Genomic DNA, 17,040 nt, shown 5'->3' on the forward strand with positions numbered 1-17,040 from the left:
TTTTATTACAATAACAATCGGCATGGATATCATTATCTAAAGTCAAATTCGTGTTGTTTAAGGTATTTTTGAGCTCTAAATCGGTTTGTGACTACTGGGGACTAGTTATTGTATTGCATTGATAGAGTGTACCCGTTGTGACCTCTGTTCTCTATAGGTATGCAAGTTATGTGTGTGGTTTATTTTGTTTTTAAGTGCAAGAGTCGATTCAAACTTTGAAAATAGGTGCACTAGTTTCGATACATGATGAACAAAAGTGTGTGGAACTATTTTAAATCAAAGACAACAACTCATCCGTATTTGTTTTATTTTTTTCAGGCGCAAATGCAGCAGCAAACACATGTGTAGTCTTTCAGAATCGCGTGGGGGTAATACAAAAAACCCTACTTTTATGTTTAAAACTTTGTAATTCCTTTTGAAAAGGATTACATCTGGGGAAGCCTCAATCGAAATCATTAAATATTCGTTTAATCTATTAGACATTTGTGGATATTCATTTAGTAGACAAACTACTCTAAATCAACACCTTTCCAAGGGTGAAAGAGTATCAACGACTTAATAGCGTTTGCAAAGGCATTCATGTACCTACTTCTCTTTGAGCTCAATTTGTCTTAAGCTATTTATACATATACATTTTTAGATATGTTTTAGGTCTCTGCAATATTTTACTCTCACAAGAATACACAAATTCGCAATCGAAAGAGGGGAAAATCTTTTTGGAGATGGCTTCGATCGCTTGAATGGCGATGGGTGTCTTGAGTTTGCGGGAGTATCAATGGGCGGGCAAGCAGCATCTAAGATGTGCCGGAGGGGATCCAGAAGCAAGCATCGTTTATAGGGGCGCATATTCCTTTCACTATGGACGGCACAGTCCCCGAAAGGAGACAGGGATCGGGTCTAGAGTGTAGGATTTAGTTTGGTGTGTAAAGCGAAACAGGACCATAGCATTGCAGTTGGGTGTTGCTCTACAGTTTGATATATTATAAAGTTTATGTTGTATAAGGACTTGTAGTATACATTGTGGGGCAGGCTTATATGCTGGTTTTCCTAGTTATATGTATGCACATTCCTAGGCGAGTATGTATGTTCACATGCCTCTAGCCGATAAGTCAGTTTGATTGAGAGAGAGAGAGAGAGAGTGGTTGGTTGGTGGTAAGAGCAGTACAAGAGAGTAGTTTAAGTGGAGTGGGAGGAGCTTCAAAAAAGGCGAAAACAAAAACAAGCGAATTATTGCATAGGCATAGGCATATATCTATGAAAATATATAGAGTATATACCGGCTCCTGGACGGCCGTTGGGCTATATTTACGCTCGTCGTCGTCTTCCGGCTTCTTCCGCTATCATTGCCATTTGCCATTAGAATATTGTATTGCCATTTGTATTTGCAAATGGATTTTTGTGGGGTCCAATTACAATGTTAAAATTGAGAGATTCATGATTTCAGATTCAGATTGTTTCAGATTCAGATTTCGTTTTAGTTTGTGTTTGTTTTGTGCACAGGATAACAGGATAACAGATAAAACACAATTTCATTAATTATTTCGACACGTGTGTGTGTGATCATATGTTTATGTGTTTAGTGGGTGTGTTTTTGGATGTGCCCTCCGCCTATATACAGCGGAGAACCCGCCTCTAAAAACTAGAAACCTTTTAATTATCGCCAGATTCGAGTGGATGACTTTGTGTTTGTTTTAATCAAATGGCAAACCTCTAGAAATATATCTAGGAATATCAATAGGAAAGTTTACTTACAGATCTAAAAACTTGTTTGTACGAAATATGGTATTAAATTCTGATACTAACGAACGAACAATACAATCGCAAACACTCGAGTAGTAGTAAAGTAAATTACGTAAACTCTTCAATTTCTACCGAATACGAGTATATAGATTATGTTTTAGTTATGTATGCATTTGATACTTAAGGATAGATCGACTTTCTACGATTACAGTACTCATTGCTTTCAACATATAACGTTCTGTAGGAGTTACTGAAATACGAGTTTACTTCTTTTCATCCCAAATGGGTTGCAACATTTTCTGTGTCAATTTTTCCGATTTGTTGTGTATTAAATGCGTATTTTATTTTTGATTTCGAACGAAGAAAACTATGCAGCCCATGTCTGCCCATAATAATAGTAATTGTAAACACGGAATTTGGAATTTGAGTGTTTGATCTGGTGATCTGGTGATCTGAACGGATAGGTGGCACAATTATAGGCAGCTTCTTGTGGATATATGTAGTATTTGGTGTATTGACTATTTATTCTTTGGAGTTTTCACTAGTTTTCACATACAAGGTATGTGTGCAACATACAGAATATATGGTAGGTAGCATTGTATATACAAATGTGATAAAACATGAGGTTGCATATAAAATTAATTATATACCTCCTTCCAGTTCTGCGTGTATTTTTTGTTTCGTTTCGGTTTTTTTTTTCATAGGTATTTTTTTTGTTGCAGGTTTTTGTTTTACGGTTTTTTCAATGAGAGTTAGAGAGGTTCATTGTCAATCGTATGAGAAGAGAAATCATAATATTACATATTTATTCCAAGTCATATACATTTTCATTAAAAAGTTTTGTTGTGTGTTCTTTTGTTTAACTTCCATTTGTTTCAGTAGTATGTATCGGTGTGTTGTGTTGATATTAGGGAATTGGAACGTTTTCCAATCCTCCCCGCCAATGCAAATTCTGTTCTGGCTACGTCTTTTTTTTTTTGTTTAGTAGTAGTTAGTTTGTGCTTTGAAGATAGTTAGAGTATCTGGTAGTTAGATCGACAGCTAAATAGTTCATAGATAGATGGTTTGCTTATGTACAATCTGTGACTGTGGCGGGACAGCACAATGTCTAGGACTTAGACTTATGATAGACTTATATCATTACATGAATAATAGCATCAATATATAGTAGTATTAACCACTTTCGTTCTTCGGTGGTGCATTTGAACCAAAACAACGAATCGAACAACTAAAAATTAAACAAAATCATATCCAAAATTTTCCTGAGTTTATTCCTAACTGGGTGATTGTTGATGGACCCCTGGATACGTACTCCAGAGCAGCTCCTAACGACACTTTGATTTTTCTTTGTTTTTTTTTTGTTTTGTTTTGGCACTTAACATATGAGTATTCTTGAGGATTATGCGGTTCTCTGACCAGAGCTAGGGGGTGGTGGATAGGTTAGGACTTCCTATTCATTCCATTTAATTTCGACTGGAGTTGAACATTTTGTGTGTGGACGTTGGGGTGGTGGGAGGGGGGAGAGTAGGGCCGATTGTAGAATTATGTGCTAAAGTTGACTTACCGGCATGCCCGAATCAATCTGGCCGAACCTCGTGTTACGCCAGGACTCCAGTATGAGGAACCCAGCGTAGATTTTACCAACTGAAAGCTTCCCCTTATTCAGCTGATCGAGCGGTGGCACCAGCAGATTCAGCATCTTCTTCGCCTGCAGTGGCCAAATGTTCGTAATGGTTTCCCTGAGTTCCATGTCCGCCTGGTCCATTTCCTCAGCTAAACGAAGGTGGTACAGGAAATTTATGGGTGTTATATGACAAGCAACATGAAAAATCAATCGAATCAATCAACATACGCGCTCGCATTTTAATGCTTAGATTCTCCCGAATCAAAGCGAACAACGTTGTGGTAAACTGGACTCTCAGCTCATCGTCCAGCGGCATATTCATTCTGATCAGTTTCTTGTAGGCCAGCCGATTGGGACACTTGTTACCAAATCCCAGCGGTGGATCCATATTCTTAAGCATGTCGTACATTTCCGTGTAGTGTATTTTACCACTAATTCATACGAACAACAACGAGTAGGAGATGGAGGATAATTAGTTCTGGTGCTGCTCTGTGCTTCTGCTGCTGCGTGTAAACTCTCAATCCAAAAATAAAACACAAAACAGTGTGTGGATCTTCGGTTCAAGCCGAAGACATGCATATATCTACACAATCGTAGTGTGTACTTGTCATCGATCGGACTCTCCATATGCATGGTAAAGAAACTTAAAACTGAAAATAGATAAACTCAAAGGTGGGGTGTTCAAGGAAGGGTTCAAGCTCAACTTGTGCACACAGTCGGCTCCTACTTGGGAGAGCCTTAAAGAGTAGAGTCCGTGTCTCGAACATTTGATATATGAATCAAATACGACCAAATAACAATCGTTTAATATAAAAGTGCACGCTTGATCGAATGGCAGGAAAATAAACTGGAAATGGTCAGGAATAACTTAAAGCCAAAATATTTTAACTACAACTTTGTGGTAAGAACAAAATAAATTGTGAATTTTGAGAGTAAAGTGTGTGGTGGTTGTGGATATGTGCATATGTGTTTCGTGTGTATGTCTTTTGTTGTATATATTAAACAGATAATTACGTCGCATTTGGATCATATTCCGCCCATATGCGCACAAATTCGTCTAAGTGATGAGCACCCAATATACTGGAGTCCCTTGTGAGATAATCAAAATTATCCATGATGACGGCGACGAACAGATTCAACATTAGAAACGAACAAAAGAATATAAACGATACGAAGTAGGCATAGGCCAGCGTTGATCCGCAGTACTCGCCCGGGGCCTTCTCGGCGTCCTCGTCACAGGCTTTGCCCTTGAGGCAGGCCAGCATTATGTTTGGCCATGCCTCGCCCGTTGCACATCTGAATATCCGGGAATAATACACCAAAAATTAATACGAAATTGGTTTTTGTGAGGGCGGGCAGTTACCCGCACTCAAAAAAGAAACAAACTATTTGTAAGATATTATATATTTTAATTAACTAATTTTAAATACGATCGGTTCGATTTGGGGCGTGGGTAGGGTATGCTATGTGTCTTGGGGGTGTGTGTGTGTGTGTGTGTGTGTGTATTTACATATAGTAGCACTCGTTTAGGAAATCAATTTGATACGCAGATATATATTCTAGTATATATGTAAATACGACGTGTGTACATAAGTGTATATACATATAAGGAGATTGCAGTAGGCGGCAGGATTTACATACATATGAATGATTTATAGTCAAAGTAACTCCTTTAATGTATATAGAATTACATACACACTAAAACTACTACAGCTTGGCAAATACTTAGGGCAGTTACTTTTCGGACAGACACGACAAAGGTATATAGAGAGCGAGAGAGACTAAAGCCAATTGGATATACGACTATGACGGCATACATATTAGTAGGTACTTTTGATTGAATTTTCGATTTATTAATATGAGAGATAATATGTATGTACTTTGAGTATATAGTTTGAATGGGCTGGTGAATGGACTGATTAATGGCAGTAGTGATGATCGATCACAGAGTGGAATTACATACAGACATACATCAACTGGCAGTTCTATTAACTTAATTATCATTAGATATAGTATATAATGTAGCATATAGTATATATATATAGAGAGAGAGAGAGAAATATAGGTGGTAAGTTGTTCGAGGGGGTCGTATATGTATAACAGCTATATATTTGTTTATGTAGTATATAACTAGAGCATAAATTACCAGTAATAATACTGCAAAAATGATTTCAACTCTCATTTAAATTCTCAACGGTTTAAAACACTGCAACAACGAAAAGTGCAAAACTTTGGCAAAATCAAGCTCCGCTTTCAAAATATTTAATAGTTAGTTCTACAGGTTTTTGGTTTTTGTTCTTTTGTTTTTGTTTTTTGTACATACATAGGTAATACATACATAAATATACTATATCGCACTATGCGGCATACGTACGTGGCATACATATGTCGCAAATGTCGATTTTGAGCTATTAGTTTTTTGTTTTTTAGTTTTAGTTGTAGTTTTTGTTGTTTGTTAGTTTTAGTTTGATTGATTGATATACGGATATATATTGTTGCTGTTGTTTTTTTTTTGTTTTTTTGTGGTATACATAACTCTAGAAACCAAGCTACATACACAGGTATCAATCAAAAAATTGTAATTGTTTAAGCAAAACGAATGTATGTAAGGTAATGCTTGAATCTGATTTGTTTGGAATTGGATTTTGGAATCAGGAGAGAGACAGTGAGAGAGAGAGAGAGAGTGAGAGAGAAAGAGAGAGAGAGCGAGACGAGAGCGAGAGAACTGAGCTGATTATTATTTTGATTTTGTTTATGGATTTACCACCGTTCTCTACTGTAGGGCTGCCTGCCACATATATCCGAACGAAGTGCTCATTTTCTTTCATGTGACTAGAGAAACCAATACACAGATTATACATATATGTTGTACTATAGTCTAAGTCTAGGACTCTAGAGTTTTTGGGTAAAAAATGAAATCTAGGTTGTTGTTGGAACTTAAAACTATCCTAGAAGCCCACCCCAAAACATCCCAAAATGAAATGCTAAGCCATTTTGGCGGCTCTAAGGCTAATCTATAAATAACCATCCTCCCTTCTTCTGTTTCAAGGTGCTATCCACCCCTAGACTAGTTATAGTACGAATAGTAGTAGTAGTAGTATATTTATGATACATATAGTAGTAGTAGTATTGGGAGGAGCGACGCGTATGAGAGATAGAGAGAGAGAGAGAGAGAGAGACGAGTCTAGTTGTATACTAGATTAAAATTATTGCTAACTTGTATTTGATATTTTATATTATCTATAGCTAGTTAGTAACTTAATTACTGAGAATCGAGAACTTTTTTTTTGTTTTTTTTTTGTGGGTATAGTAGTAGTAATAAGTAGTATTTTAGGGGCTTGGAGATCTAGGATCTAGTTTGGGATTACATACCTGAAGAGCAACATGACGCCTTGAATAAATGATTGGAAGTTGTTGTGCCTAGTAATGGAATTTTCCACTGTACCTAGTTTGATATTTCCGAACACCTAGGCACGATTCAAATATCGGTAAAGAATTCAATGGATTATTGATTTATGGTTTTTTGTTGTTGTTGTTGTTTTGTTATATTGAAAGACTTAAATCATACGGCACATCACACACACTCGAGATTCCTCTTCCTTACAACAATCCTCAACGCTGGCTGGCATTTTTTCACAATATACTAGAGCCGCGACCCTATTGAACCCGACGCGGCCCCTTTTTCGACACGGCAAATCCATATGTTTGAGTGGGCCAGGGCGAGCAGGAATTTCATACACATAATCATCTGATTTGTTAGCTGTCAGAACAGTCTGAACAGGGGCAGAATGGGTAGAATGGATGGATTAAATGTGGTGAGGAGTTCTCTCGATTTACACACATGTCGATATATGCAGTGGCAGTGTAGGTGGATTGGTGTACGACTATTGCAATGCTTCAACTCAATGACATGTCAACATCCGAGCTAAAGCACTCTCAAAAAACTTGTTTCTTAACATTTAGGAACAGCTCTCGGTATCAAAAAATGGGAGGTTGGGGAAAAAAAAATAAAAGCAAGCGTAACGAAACAAAACGATAAAATGTATTCTCATCGGTTACCATTGATACAAAAAATATACAGAAAATATATAAAATATACTCTATGATATTTAGCCAATTTGAAAACTCATTCAGTTACAGGGGAGTGCTAATGCAGTGCGTTTCATCCTAATCAAATCAGCAACAAAAAGATAGTTCAATTTTTAGGAGCGGTAAAAAGGAATCATATCAATTTCAATATTCAAATATCTTGAAACGCACTATATAGAGAGTGTGGTAAGTAGTAAATAAGTACCCTTAATAGTTCTATGATAACCGACATATCCCAAAAAGGAACATCAAAATGAAAAAAGGCATCTATGTATGTACAGCGTTCAAAACAGAAAGGCTTATAATCTGATGTGATCTGATATGATCGGTGGTTGTGTGCAACCATTGAAACATTTAGTGAACCAAAACGAGGAATATACCACAAACAAATACACGATCCTAATGTTAAACAAATACATTTAATTACAATTTTTCAAATTCAACAACTGGCAACTGTCAAACGCATACATTGATTCCATTTATATATTTTTGTTTGTTTTCTTTGGTTTTTTTGGGATGCGATTATACATAAGATTCAACGAACGAACTATGGATACTTGATGATCGAAATATGTTTCCAAATTGCAAGGGGGCGAGGAGATCAATCAACAACGGTAGATGGATCTATCGTCGATGATGTAGAGTTGGCTTACAAGGCGTACTATAAGCCCCATAAGCTCACTCTTGTGTCAAAATTTTGTTAAAAACTGCGAATATAGCGAATCTACATTGTAATGTATTTTGTATATGCATGACTGTTTTTTAGTGCCATCTTTTTGGGTAATCGCTATGGAGTTTTACTATGGTTTAAACTAGGATTATGTTTCTCGTTTACCGAAAGAGCAGCATGATTCCACCGGAGAACGATTGGAAGTTATTGTGGCGATTCAGTTGCGTGTCCGGATCATACTTTATGTTGCCGAAAACCTTTTGGTTTGATGTATAAACATTATAATTTGTTTGAATAGTAGGCATTAAATTTCGACCAACATTTTTATGAATCTATCAAACTGATTTTTTTTTTTAATTCCATGTCAAGACATAGTCTATAATCTATTTTAACTATTTAATAAGTACGAGTTATATGATGATCACTAACCCACAGATTTAAGAGCTATAATTAAAAGTAACAAATGTAAAAAGAAAATTATGTTTCTGGCTCTACTGCTGCGAACATTTTACTGCTGCCCCATCTTAAATGAATTATAAGCTCCCACACCCAGCGGAAGTTAAGCGTTACCAAAAACGACCTAGCAGAAATCAGCAACCAACAGTTTTTATCCACTTATCATACGAGATATACATTAATTTTTTTTCTTTTTCTTTCCTCTTTTTTTTTTGGCGCGTTGGTTTTCGGGTTTTATGGTAGTGGAGGAACTTTTGAAAACTTACCTGCATGCCAATAATGGCGTATATAAAGAATAGCATGGCTATAAGCAAACAGACATATGGAAGAGCTTTAAATGATTGTACAAATGTCCACAGGAGAATTCGTATTGTGTATCCTTGACGGAGTAGTTTGATAAGACGCGCCGCACGAAACAAACGCAGGAAGCCGACGTTGATTGAGTTCGACTGTAAAATATTATTGGCCAAAAGGTTTTTTTGTTGTTTTGTTTTGGTAGAGCAGATTCGAAGAAACAAACAAAAAGAAGAGAGAAAACAGAACGGAAAAGGAGATTGGTATTAGAGTGGTTTGTCCTGTTATTTTATTTTTTATTTTTTTTTGGTATAGTTCGTGAATTCGTCCGAATCCCTTTTTGAAGGGGAACTCGTTCGAACTCCTCGAATGCGTGTGTTCGTATCATCATCATCATCATACTTGATGGATGATGCATTCTCGATATGCATTCCAATCTAAACTATCGGTTAGTAGTAGATCGTTCCGTTAGTACTAGGTAGTAGTTGGTAGCAGTGCAGTAGTAGTAGTAGTAGTAGTAGGTAGTTAGGCGCAGTTATTAGTTAGTATTAGGTAGAGTAGTTACATACATAGTACTTGGTGGTAGTTAAGGTAGGTTTTCGATTGAAAATCATTAAATATCATTAGCTAATAAAACTATTTTCCAACCAAATAATTGTCAAATTAATATCGTTCCAAATAAAATTGTACTCATTGATATAGTATATATGTATATGTATATGGGGCATATACAATACATAATAGTATTATGTATAGATGGAACAAAATGCTAAACAAAAATTTGGATTTCTTAAACACATTTTTTACCATTGAATGAAATGCAAATTTACAGAGTTTTTACTTGATTTTCGTTTTGGAATAAAAAAAAACTATTTTGTTATTTGGTGGAAGCGTTTCTGTTGTTTCTGTGTGTTTGTGTGATGTTTCTAGTTTTTTTTTCCTTGATTCAGATTAATTTTTGTGCGTCTTCCGAATTTTCAACTACACATAATTTATAACAACAATTTATTGAAATTAAAAAATTAGTACGTAATCGAATAAAGATATTCGCTTAGTAATAGGAACTGGTATATCAAATTTGCTAAAATGTTTCTTTGGAAAAGCGCACTGAAGGCGTGTGTGGTGGTTTTTTTTTTGTTGGTTCTTACTAAGCAAAACTAATCGTGTGACTTATTTTTTATTGGTTCTAATTTGGTGTATTTGTTGGGTGGTTTTTGTAAGCGAAAGAAAACGTTTAATCAATGTATAACAGTATGCCAGTAGAACAGTTGTATGGTTAAATTTGCTATGTACAGTTTTGCATCATGGTGCAAGTGGCAAGTCGTGGGAACAAGAGAGCAGAGAGTATCGTCAGAGTTGGTGTTTTGGGTGGAGGGAGTGGGGAGTGGGGCTCTGTTAACCGTATTTGTAATCGTCACCGATTTGGCCAAAATATTTTACCCATCAGCTGTTGCAACAGTATAAACACTTTTCATACATGAGGGCGCATACATACAATTTGTTTGTTCAAATTTTGCATGCACCCACACGTACGGGTGTTGTGCTCTGAATGATGTGCCTCTGGCAACTGCTGACTTGAAGACGTTTACCGCCTCGCCGCGGGCTTCGTTTAATTGCTTCATTTATACACTGTGCAAAATCGTATATACATATGTATATCGTTGGAGTTAACAACTATTGAATATTTTATAGTAGTATAGTAGTATGTAGCACTTAAAGTTATGTTTTTGTGTATGGACTACAGAGACTAGAGCAGATAGTAGATGGTAGCAGATGGTTTTGGTTGGTTACATATTATGGTACAATATTACATATATGTATGTATGTATTTTGTTAGAGGTGAAGCAACGGATATCAAAAAACATTTGTTCGAGAGGTGTGAGACAAAATTTGCTGTGTGTGGCCCAGTGCTTTTTTTGTGGACTGTAACTGAAAAGAAAACATACACAGTACTCGCAGCAGTACACTGAAACACACATTGAATCGAACCGAATCGTATTACTCCTCACATGGTGTACAGAGTAGCTGTACAGATTCTTGTCGATCATCGGAAAATACAATATGTACACAGGAAATGAAGTTACGAGCTAGAGAGTCTGAGTGTGGCGGCTATCTCTATTCGGGGCGTAGCTCTACACGTATGCATATACTTGTATATTATGTATGGTGGATTCTATGGGTTATGCAGGGAATATGTGTGTGGAAGGATGGGAATAATGGAGCATGATCCCACGCTGTAGTCGCTATATTTTTGTTTCATAGAGTAGATCTCGAAGGGGAGTTTTGGGTGGGTCGCTGGTTGACAATTCTAAAGCCCAACAATATATATGAGAAGATATACACATGATGTTATCGGGGATACAGTCCCAGATCAGATCAGATCTAGGAGATCTAACTACCAGTACTCAAGAGAAAGTGGGGGACTAGCGAGAGAGAGAGAGAGAGAGAGAGAGAGAGAGAGCGAGCGAGAGCGAGATATCAAAGGAGAAAACTGTTTCTACAGATGATGTACGTACACAAAACGAGATCAATCGATGTGATCTGAATACGGATTTGAATATAGTAGGAGAAACATTTTAAAGGATATTTTTTTTGTTATGTTGTATGGTAGGTAAGTAGTAAAACGTTTAGCTAAAAAGGCTAATTAGTCAAAAAATTTGGTTTTTGTAAGTTTAGTTTTTGTATTTGTAGAGCGTGTGGTTGTTGTAATTGTAGTTCTTTTTGTTGTTGGCTGTAGTAGTTGTTGTTTTGTTGTTGTTGTTTTTTGAAAGTAGAAAACTTGTTAGGATAGATTTTGTTTACTTACATCCTGTTGGATAGTCAGAAACCATTTTCAATTGAAATTTGAATTTGTGGATTTGTTTTTGAGACAAATCAATGATTTTGATTTGATTTTTAATATTGTTTTTCATTGATTACATTGATTGATGATTGACACACACAATTGTTTTTGTTTTTGTTTTTTCAATTGTTGGTATTAGTTAAAGTTGTTGTTGTTGGTAGTTGTAGTAGTTGGTGGTAGTGATTGGTGTTTTTTTTTTCAGCAGTTTTCAGATTCATATTCAGATTCAGATTCAGTTCAAAATCGTCACAATTTACGAGACGGAATATAACAAACATATAATGAAATGTAGTTTTTGATTGATGATTGTATTCATTTGATTAGTTTTTTCGATTTGATTTAGATGTTCATTTATTGATTGAGATTTTCAAATATATCATATCATATCATATCATATGCATAGCATGTACAGACGATGCATGTTTTAACAATCGATCACAGGTCGGTTTCGGTTTCGTTATCGGTATCGGTATCGGTTTTTAGTCAAACGATAGATAATTCGATAGAGTTCGTAGGGCGGCGATATCGTTGTTGATTTTTTGTGGTTGGTTATTCATATGTTTCGTATTATTTCGTATTCAGAGATTCAGAGAGAGAGAGAGATATTTTGTTTTAGAAAAAAATAAATAGAAATAGGTAAAGTAGAGTTGAAGATTAGTAGTATTGCAATTGCAACTGCACGAGACTGCAGCAGCTCTATCAAAGGGTGGTATACAAAGATAGTAGTAGATCAAGATCACAAATATCAGTAAGCAGAGTTTTTCAGTTACATTTTGGTTCTCTATATGTTGTTGGAATGTGTTTAGTGTACTATGTGGATGTATGTGTTGTTGTAGTATCTATGTATGCATCTGTAATTGTATCTAATGGCTGTTATGCTTTTTAGGAGATCTTCGATGTGTTTACAACAGGGTTCTGGCTCTAATCGGGTTATTGTTGGTTTCTATGCAATTATTCGCGCAGTTCAACTTTGGCTCTTGGCTATAAATGTGGAATACTATGCAGGTTGTACATTGGTTGGCTGGACTATACAAATAGTAGTAGTATTATTGGGAAATGTATTTTTACAAAACTCAAAAATTTTTCAACTCAAAACATAACTCTGATAATAAAGCATTGTTTGACGAAATAAAAGACGAAGTAAAGATCGAAGATTACCGAACGATTGACCGCGATACACAGGATCCAATTCGAGAGTCGAGAGATTGTTACGGAGAGAATCTTACCTATACGACACACCACCAATGGGAAAGAAACAACCAGTTTTCGGAGGGATCTGTAGATCGATGCTCCACTGATACTCTTAATGGTATTTTGGGGTATTGATTGGTTATGGATATAGATTGCACAGCACTTGCAGCATTTTTTGTTTAATTGTTCTCAAGCAACAAAACAGTTCTCACAGTACAAAACGGTTCAAAACATTTGGTGAGTGTGTTTGTGCATGTACAAAGCCGAACTGAACTGAATCAAAATTATATATTTATATCCAAGTGCATTCAACGCACATACTCGCATTTAAAGTGAGTGTGTGTAGGTATTCAGATGTATGTAAGTAGTTTTTGTGATTGTGTGTGTTCGGTTGTGTGTCAATGTGTGGTTGGGAGTGTGTGTGACATGCAGCAGCTGTAGCTGAGAAACGAAAGCCAATCCAAGCCCAGATCATTAGCTGGGGCACACTACTTAGTTGCGTACAATAATGGGTGGTAGTTGAGTGAAAGATGGTGTGAGCATCGCAAAAAACTGAGTGTCAGGGGGCAGGGGGTGGTTGGGTGGTTGGGTGAAGGGTGTAGTGGTTGTTAACAAAGCTCAAAAGTCATCCAGGTGACCTAGGATAGAGAGAAACTATCGTACTAAAGCAGAGACTGCCAAAAAAAACATGAGACAACCCAGACAAAGAGAGAGAGAGAAAAGTTAGCGGGAGAGCGGATCGGAGTGGGTTGGGGTTCTTTTTTGTTGTGGGTTCTCGAAAGAAAGACCAGACAATATTTTGAAGTCATGCTTTTGAAGATTTTTTTGTTTTTGTATACTTTGTTTAAAGCTCAACAGATATCGTTAGAGTTATGTTTATATAGAAAGTCATCCAGCATCTGGATCCAACGAGTTTTGTATGTACCTCTCACTTCACTGATGACGTTGGGCAGTTGGGCAGAGATCGTATGCCGGGAAGGACTACTTACATTCGACAGCTCTTGGGGCAGCACTTTGAATACCTCTCATCCGATGTACAATTCGATTCGTTTTGATTCGTTTCGATAATGATGCCATGATGCTTTCACCTTGCTTTCTCGTTATCGATTGATCATAGTTATTCGTGTGTGTACACATTGTGACAGTATTCAGATATATTTGGGGTCTTGTCTTTCGTGAATATATATTGATTGCTCTTTGGTGTACTCGTAAGTAAGTATTTATTTGGTGTACGCGTATTCATATATTTATGGTGTCTGTGTCTGCATGGATGCCAATGTCTGTTCTGTATATCAACCGCAGTGAATGATGATGAATCGGAAAATAATGTCAGGGGATAGGCATGTGTGTGTGTGTGTGTGTGTGTGTGTTGGTGGGATGTTCGATTGGGTTACCATCAAACAGTCAAATTTGCGAGACCGATCAAACCAAAGCAATCCATGCGCAAAGTAAAACCAAGAGAAACAATTAACTGGAAAACAACTCGCATTGCAGTTGCAGGGGCTCCGAAAGAGCGATGATTCCACGGATGCATGAATCGATCATCTTAAAATGATTCAAGATATCTGCACGTCATGAAACGTGGCATCAATATAGCGACAAACGAAAGGGATTATGAGTAAAAACCATACTCATTTAGGACACGAAAAGCACTTGATCTTTTTAATATCAAAATTCGATAATCTTTTAAAGATTAGACAGACACAAAAATATATATGTATTTATAACTTGATGAGAGTTTAGGTATATGATCGTTATACACAGAGAGCCACTGATGATATTGTGGCGCAACCGATATCACAACGAATGCTACTTTATAAAGAACTTTCTTTATTTTTAATCGTTATATATTGCCACCCTCTCGCTGCAAGTTCTAACATTTCTTGACTACAAAAGCTTATATGCACGCAACTTTAATACAAGAGACAGAGACAGACAGATATAGGCAGTGAGAGATAGTCACAGATACAGATAGATATATATAGAAAGAGATTTAGAGACACAGTAATTAATTACAAATCGCAATGTTGTGTGCTAGGCAACAGAAAACTGAATAATACTGAATACGAAATATACATGAAAATACATGGAAATGGAAATCGAAATCGAAATTAAAACTTAGAAAATGAGTTCAACTAAGACAGAAACATAATAAGTATTTGGTATGTGAAAACAAATGACTAATCATGTGATTTATTTTGATCTTTCGTAAAGAAAATCAAGCTAAATGATTTTGTAAAGAGGATTCGGAATTAATAAGCTTATTTAGTGGTAGGCAATTAATTAGCTTTAAGTTTTAAGCGGAAGTCTAAGGTTTCATTGAATTGGTACACATCGAAAAATGTTTGGAATTGGAATTCTTTGGATAAATGCAAAATCAGTGTAGATCGTGTTTCGTACTTACATCGTGCTGCTTGGTTGTGTCGGTTGTTGTACATGTAGTAGAAGTCGATGTATATAGTTGTTGAGATGATTGATTGATTTGGAGGGGATATATATATACACATACATGTGGGATACAAGATTTGTTTTGATTTTTTGTTTGTCGTGGAAATACATGTATGTATGTATGTATATTTTTTTTTGGATGCGTATGCGTATGCATGTGTACATGTGTGTGTTTGCAGGACATACACATGCATAGGATTTGATTTTGTTCGATTGTTGAATGGACAGGTTGTTGGAATGGTTTTGCGTTTTAGAATTTGTTTCATTTGTTGATTAATTGATCGATAAATCGATGAATCGATTGGTGGGTTTGGTTGGTTATTGTTTTGAATTGAGATTTCGGTATTTGTTTTGATTTGATTTCGATTTCATTGATATTGGTTAATTCGATTTAACATTTTGGTATGGTAAAAGTATTTTTGTTTTTCGATTGATTCAGTGAATTTATATATATATATATATTGTTTTTGGGATACAACAATTGTGGTTTTTGGTGATTCGGTGGCAGTGGTTGTGGAGTTGTGGTTTAGGTGGTGGTGGTTGTGGTTTTTGGTGGCGGTGGTGGAGCAAGAGAAATATACGTATATATGGAGCGAGTTGTATCATTGCACATTCATTGCATTTTTGGGTATTTTTTTGGTATTGGTATTCGAGAATTACACAGATGTTATATGTATATCATTGTAGAGATTGTATTTGTTGTTGAATTGTTTGTGTTTGTTTGTTGTTAGAGTTAGAGTTGATTTTGTTGGAGAGTGTTGTGGCATCGATTCCCGATCGATGATGTTCGGGGGCCAATTGTTGGGATATATATAGGATGTAGCGTTGCATATATACATATATATAAATATGTAGATTTGCAGACATATTAAACATTTTTTTAGATGTGTGCGTGGATTGTTTTTGTAGTTGTTTTGTTTTTGTCGTGTAGGTATATATATATATCATTGCGTGAGTGTTTGTTATATATTTTATGTATTTTATATATATTTTTTTTTGCATTCATCGATATTTTTTTGGGTTGATTTCGGATTGGGTTTTCCCGATTTTGATACCACATTTTGGTTTTTTTTTTTGTTTTTTCGTACACAAATAAATATGGAAAAGGAAATTAAAAAAGAAATATGATTATTAATTTCTGTATTTCGTGGGACTTTGTATGTTTTTGCATTTTGAGTTTTTTTTTTTTTTGTTCTGTATGTGTGTATATAAGAAATTTATATATATGCTATCGGAAATCAAGATAAATATATATAGATAGACATGTTTGTATGTATGTATGTCAAAAATAATATGAAGAATAAAAAAATGTTTGAATATCGGGTGTAGCTGTATTTTTTTTCGACTTGCGATCTGTGCAAAAGTGCCAAATCCTCAATACCTAAATTCCTAAAGCCCTGTATCTTGCAATCTTTTATCGATGTACACTTTAATGTACAGTTTATAGCTACGCTATACAAACTATCATTTTATTAAAACCTAAAATACTGTAACTTCTGTAACTATCACTCAGTAGAAGAAAATCGTACTAAAAAAAAAGATTCAATATATCTGCTAACTTAAACACGAACTATCAAAAGCTTAGCATCATTCAACTTTAATCCATTATATATCGATTTAAAACTCTATATCTATCTCTTGTTGAAAAATAATACACTTTACTTTAGAAGGAACTCCATTGAAGTT

General features: G+C 35.7%; 1 protein-coding gene across 32 annotated transcripts in view; it reads right to left on the reverse strand.

Moving 5' to 3' along the window:
- LOC117590345 (voltage-dependent calcium channel type A subunit alpha-1) overlaps positions 1–17,040 on the reverse strand; it is a 55,912-nt gene that overhangs the window by 11,343 nt on the left and 27,529 nt on the right. For 10 of the 32 annotated variants that reach the window (XR_004574283.1, XM_034282854.1, XM_034282853.1 and 7 more), the window contains 8 exons: positions 15,311–15,316; positions 11,680–11,682; positions 8,846–9,028; positions 6,737–6,831; positions 4,379–4,660; positions 3,593–3,795; positions 3,305–3,513; positions 1,278–1,337 (listed from right to left, as the gene is read on the reverse strand). Coding sequence is in view for 30 of the 32 variants with exons in the window: in XM_034282854.1 (XP_034138745.1) it covers positions 1,278–1,337; positions 3,305–3,513; positions 3,593–3,795; positions 4,379–4,660; positions 6,737–6,831; positions 8,846–9,028; positions 11,680–11,682; positions 15,311–15,316 (1,041 nt within the window). In the remaining 2 variants the exon portion in view is untranslated. Of the gene's footprint in view, positions 1–1,277; positions 1,338–2,390; positions 2,403–3,304; positions 3,514–3,592; positions 3,796–4,378; positions 4,661–6,736; positions 6,832–8,288; positions 8,381–8,845; positions 9,029–11,679; positions 11,683–15,310; positions 15,317–17,040 lie in introns of all 32 variants that reach the window. The other 22 variants (XR_004574284.1, XM_034282856.1, XM_034282862.1 and 19 more) reach the window with 10 other exon arrangements.

This window comes from Drosophila guanche, unplaced genomic scaffold (assembly GCF_900245975.1).
Source record: "Drosophila guanche unplaced genomic scaffold, DGUA_6, whole genome shotgun sequence".
Lineage (NCBI taxonomy): Eukaryota > Metazoa > Arthropoda > Insecta > Diptera > Drosophilidae > Drosophila > Drosophila guanche.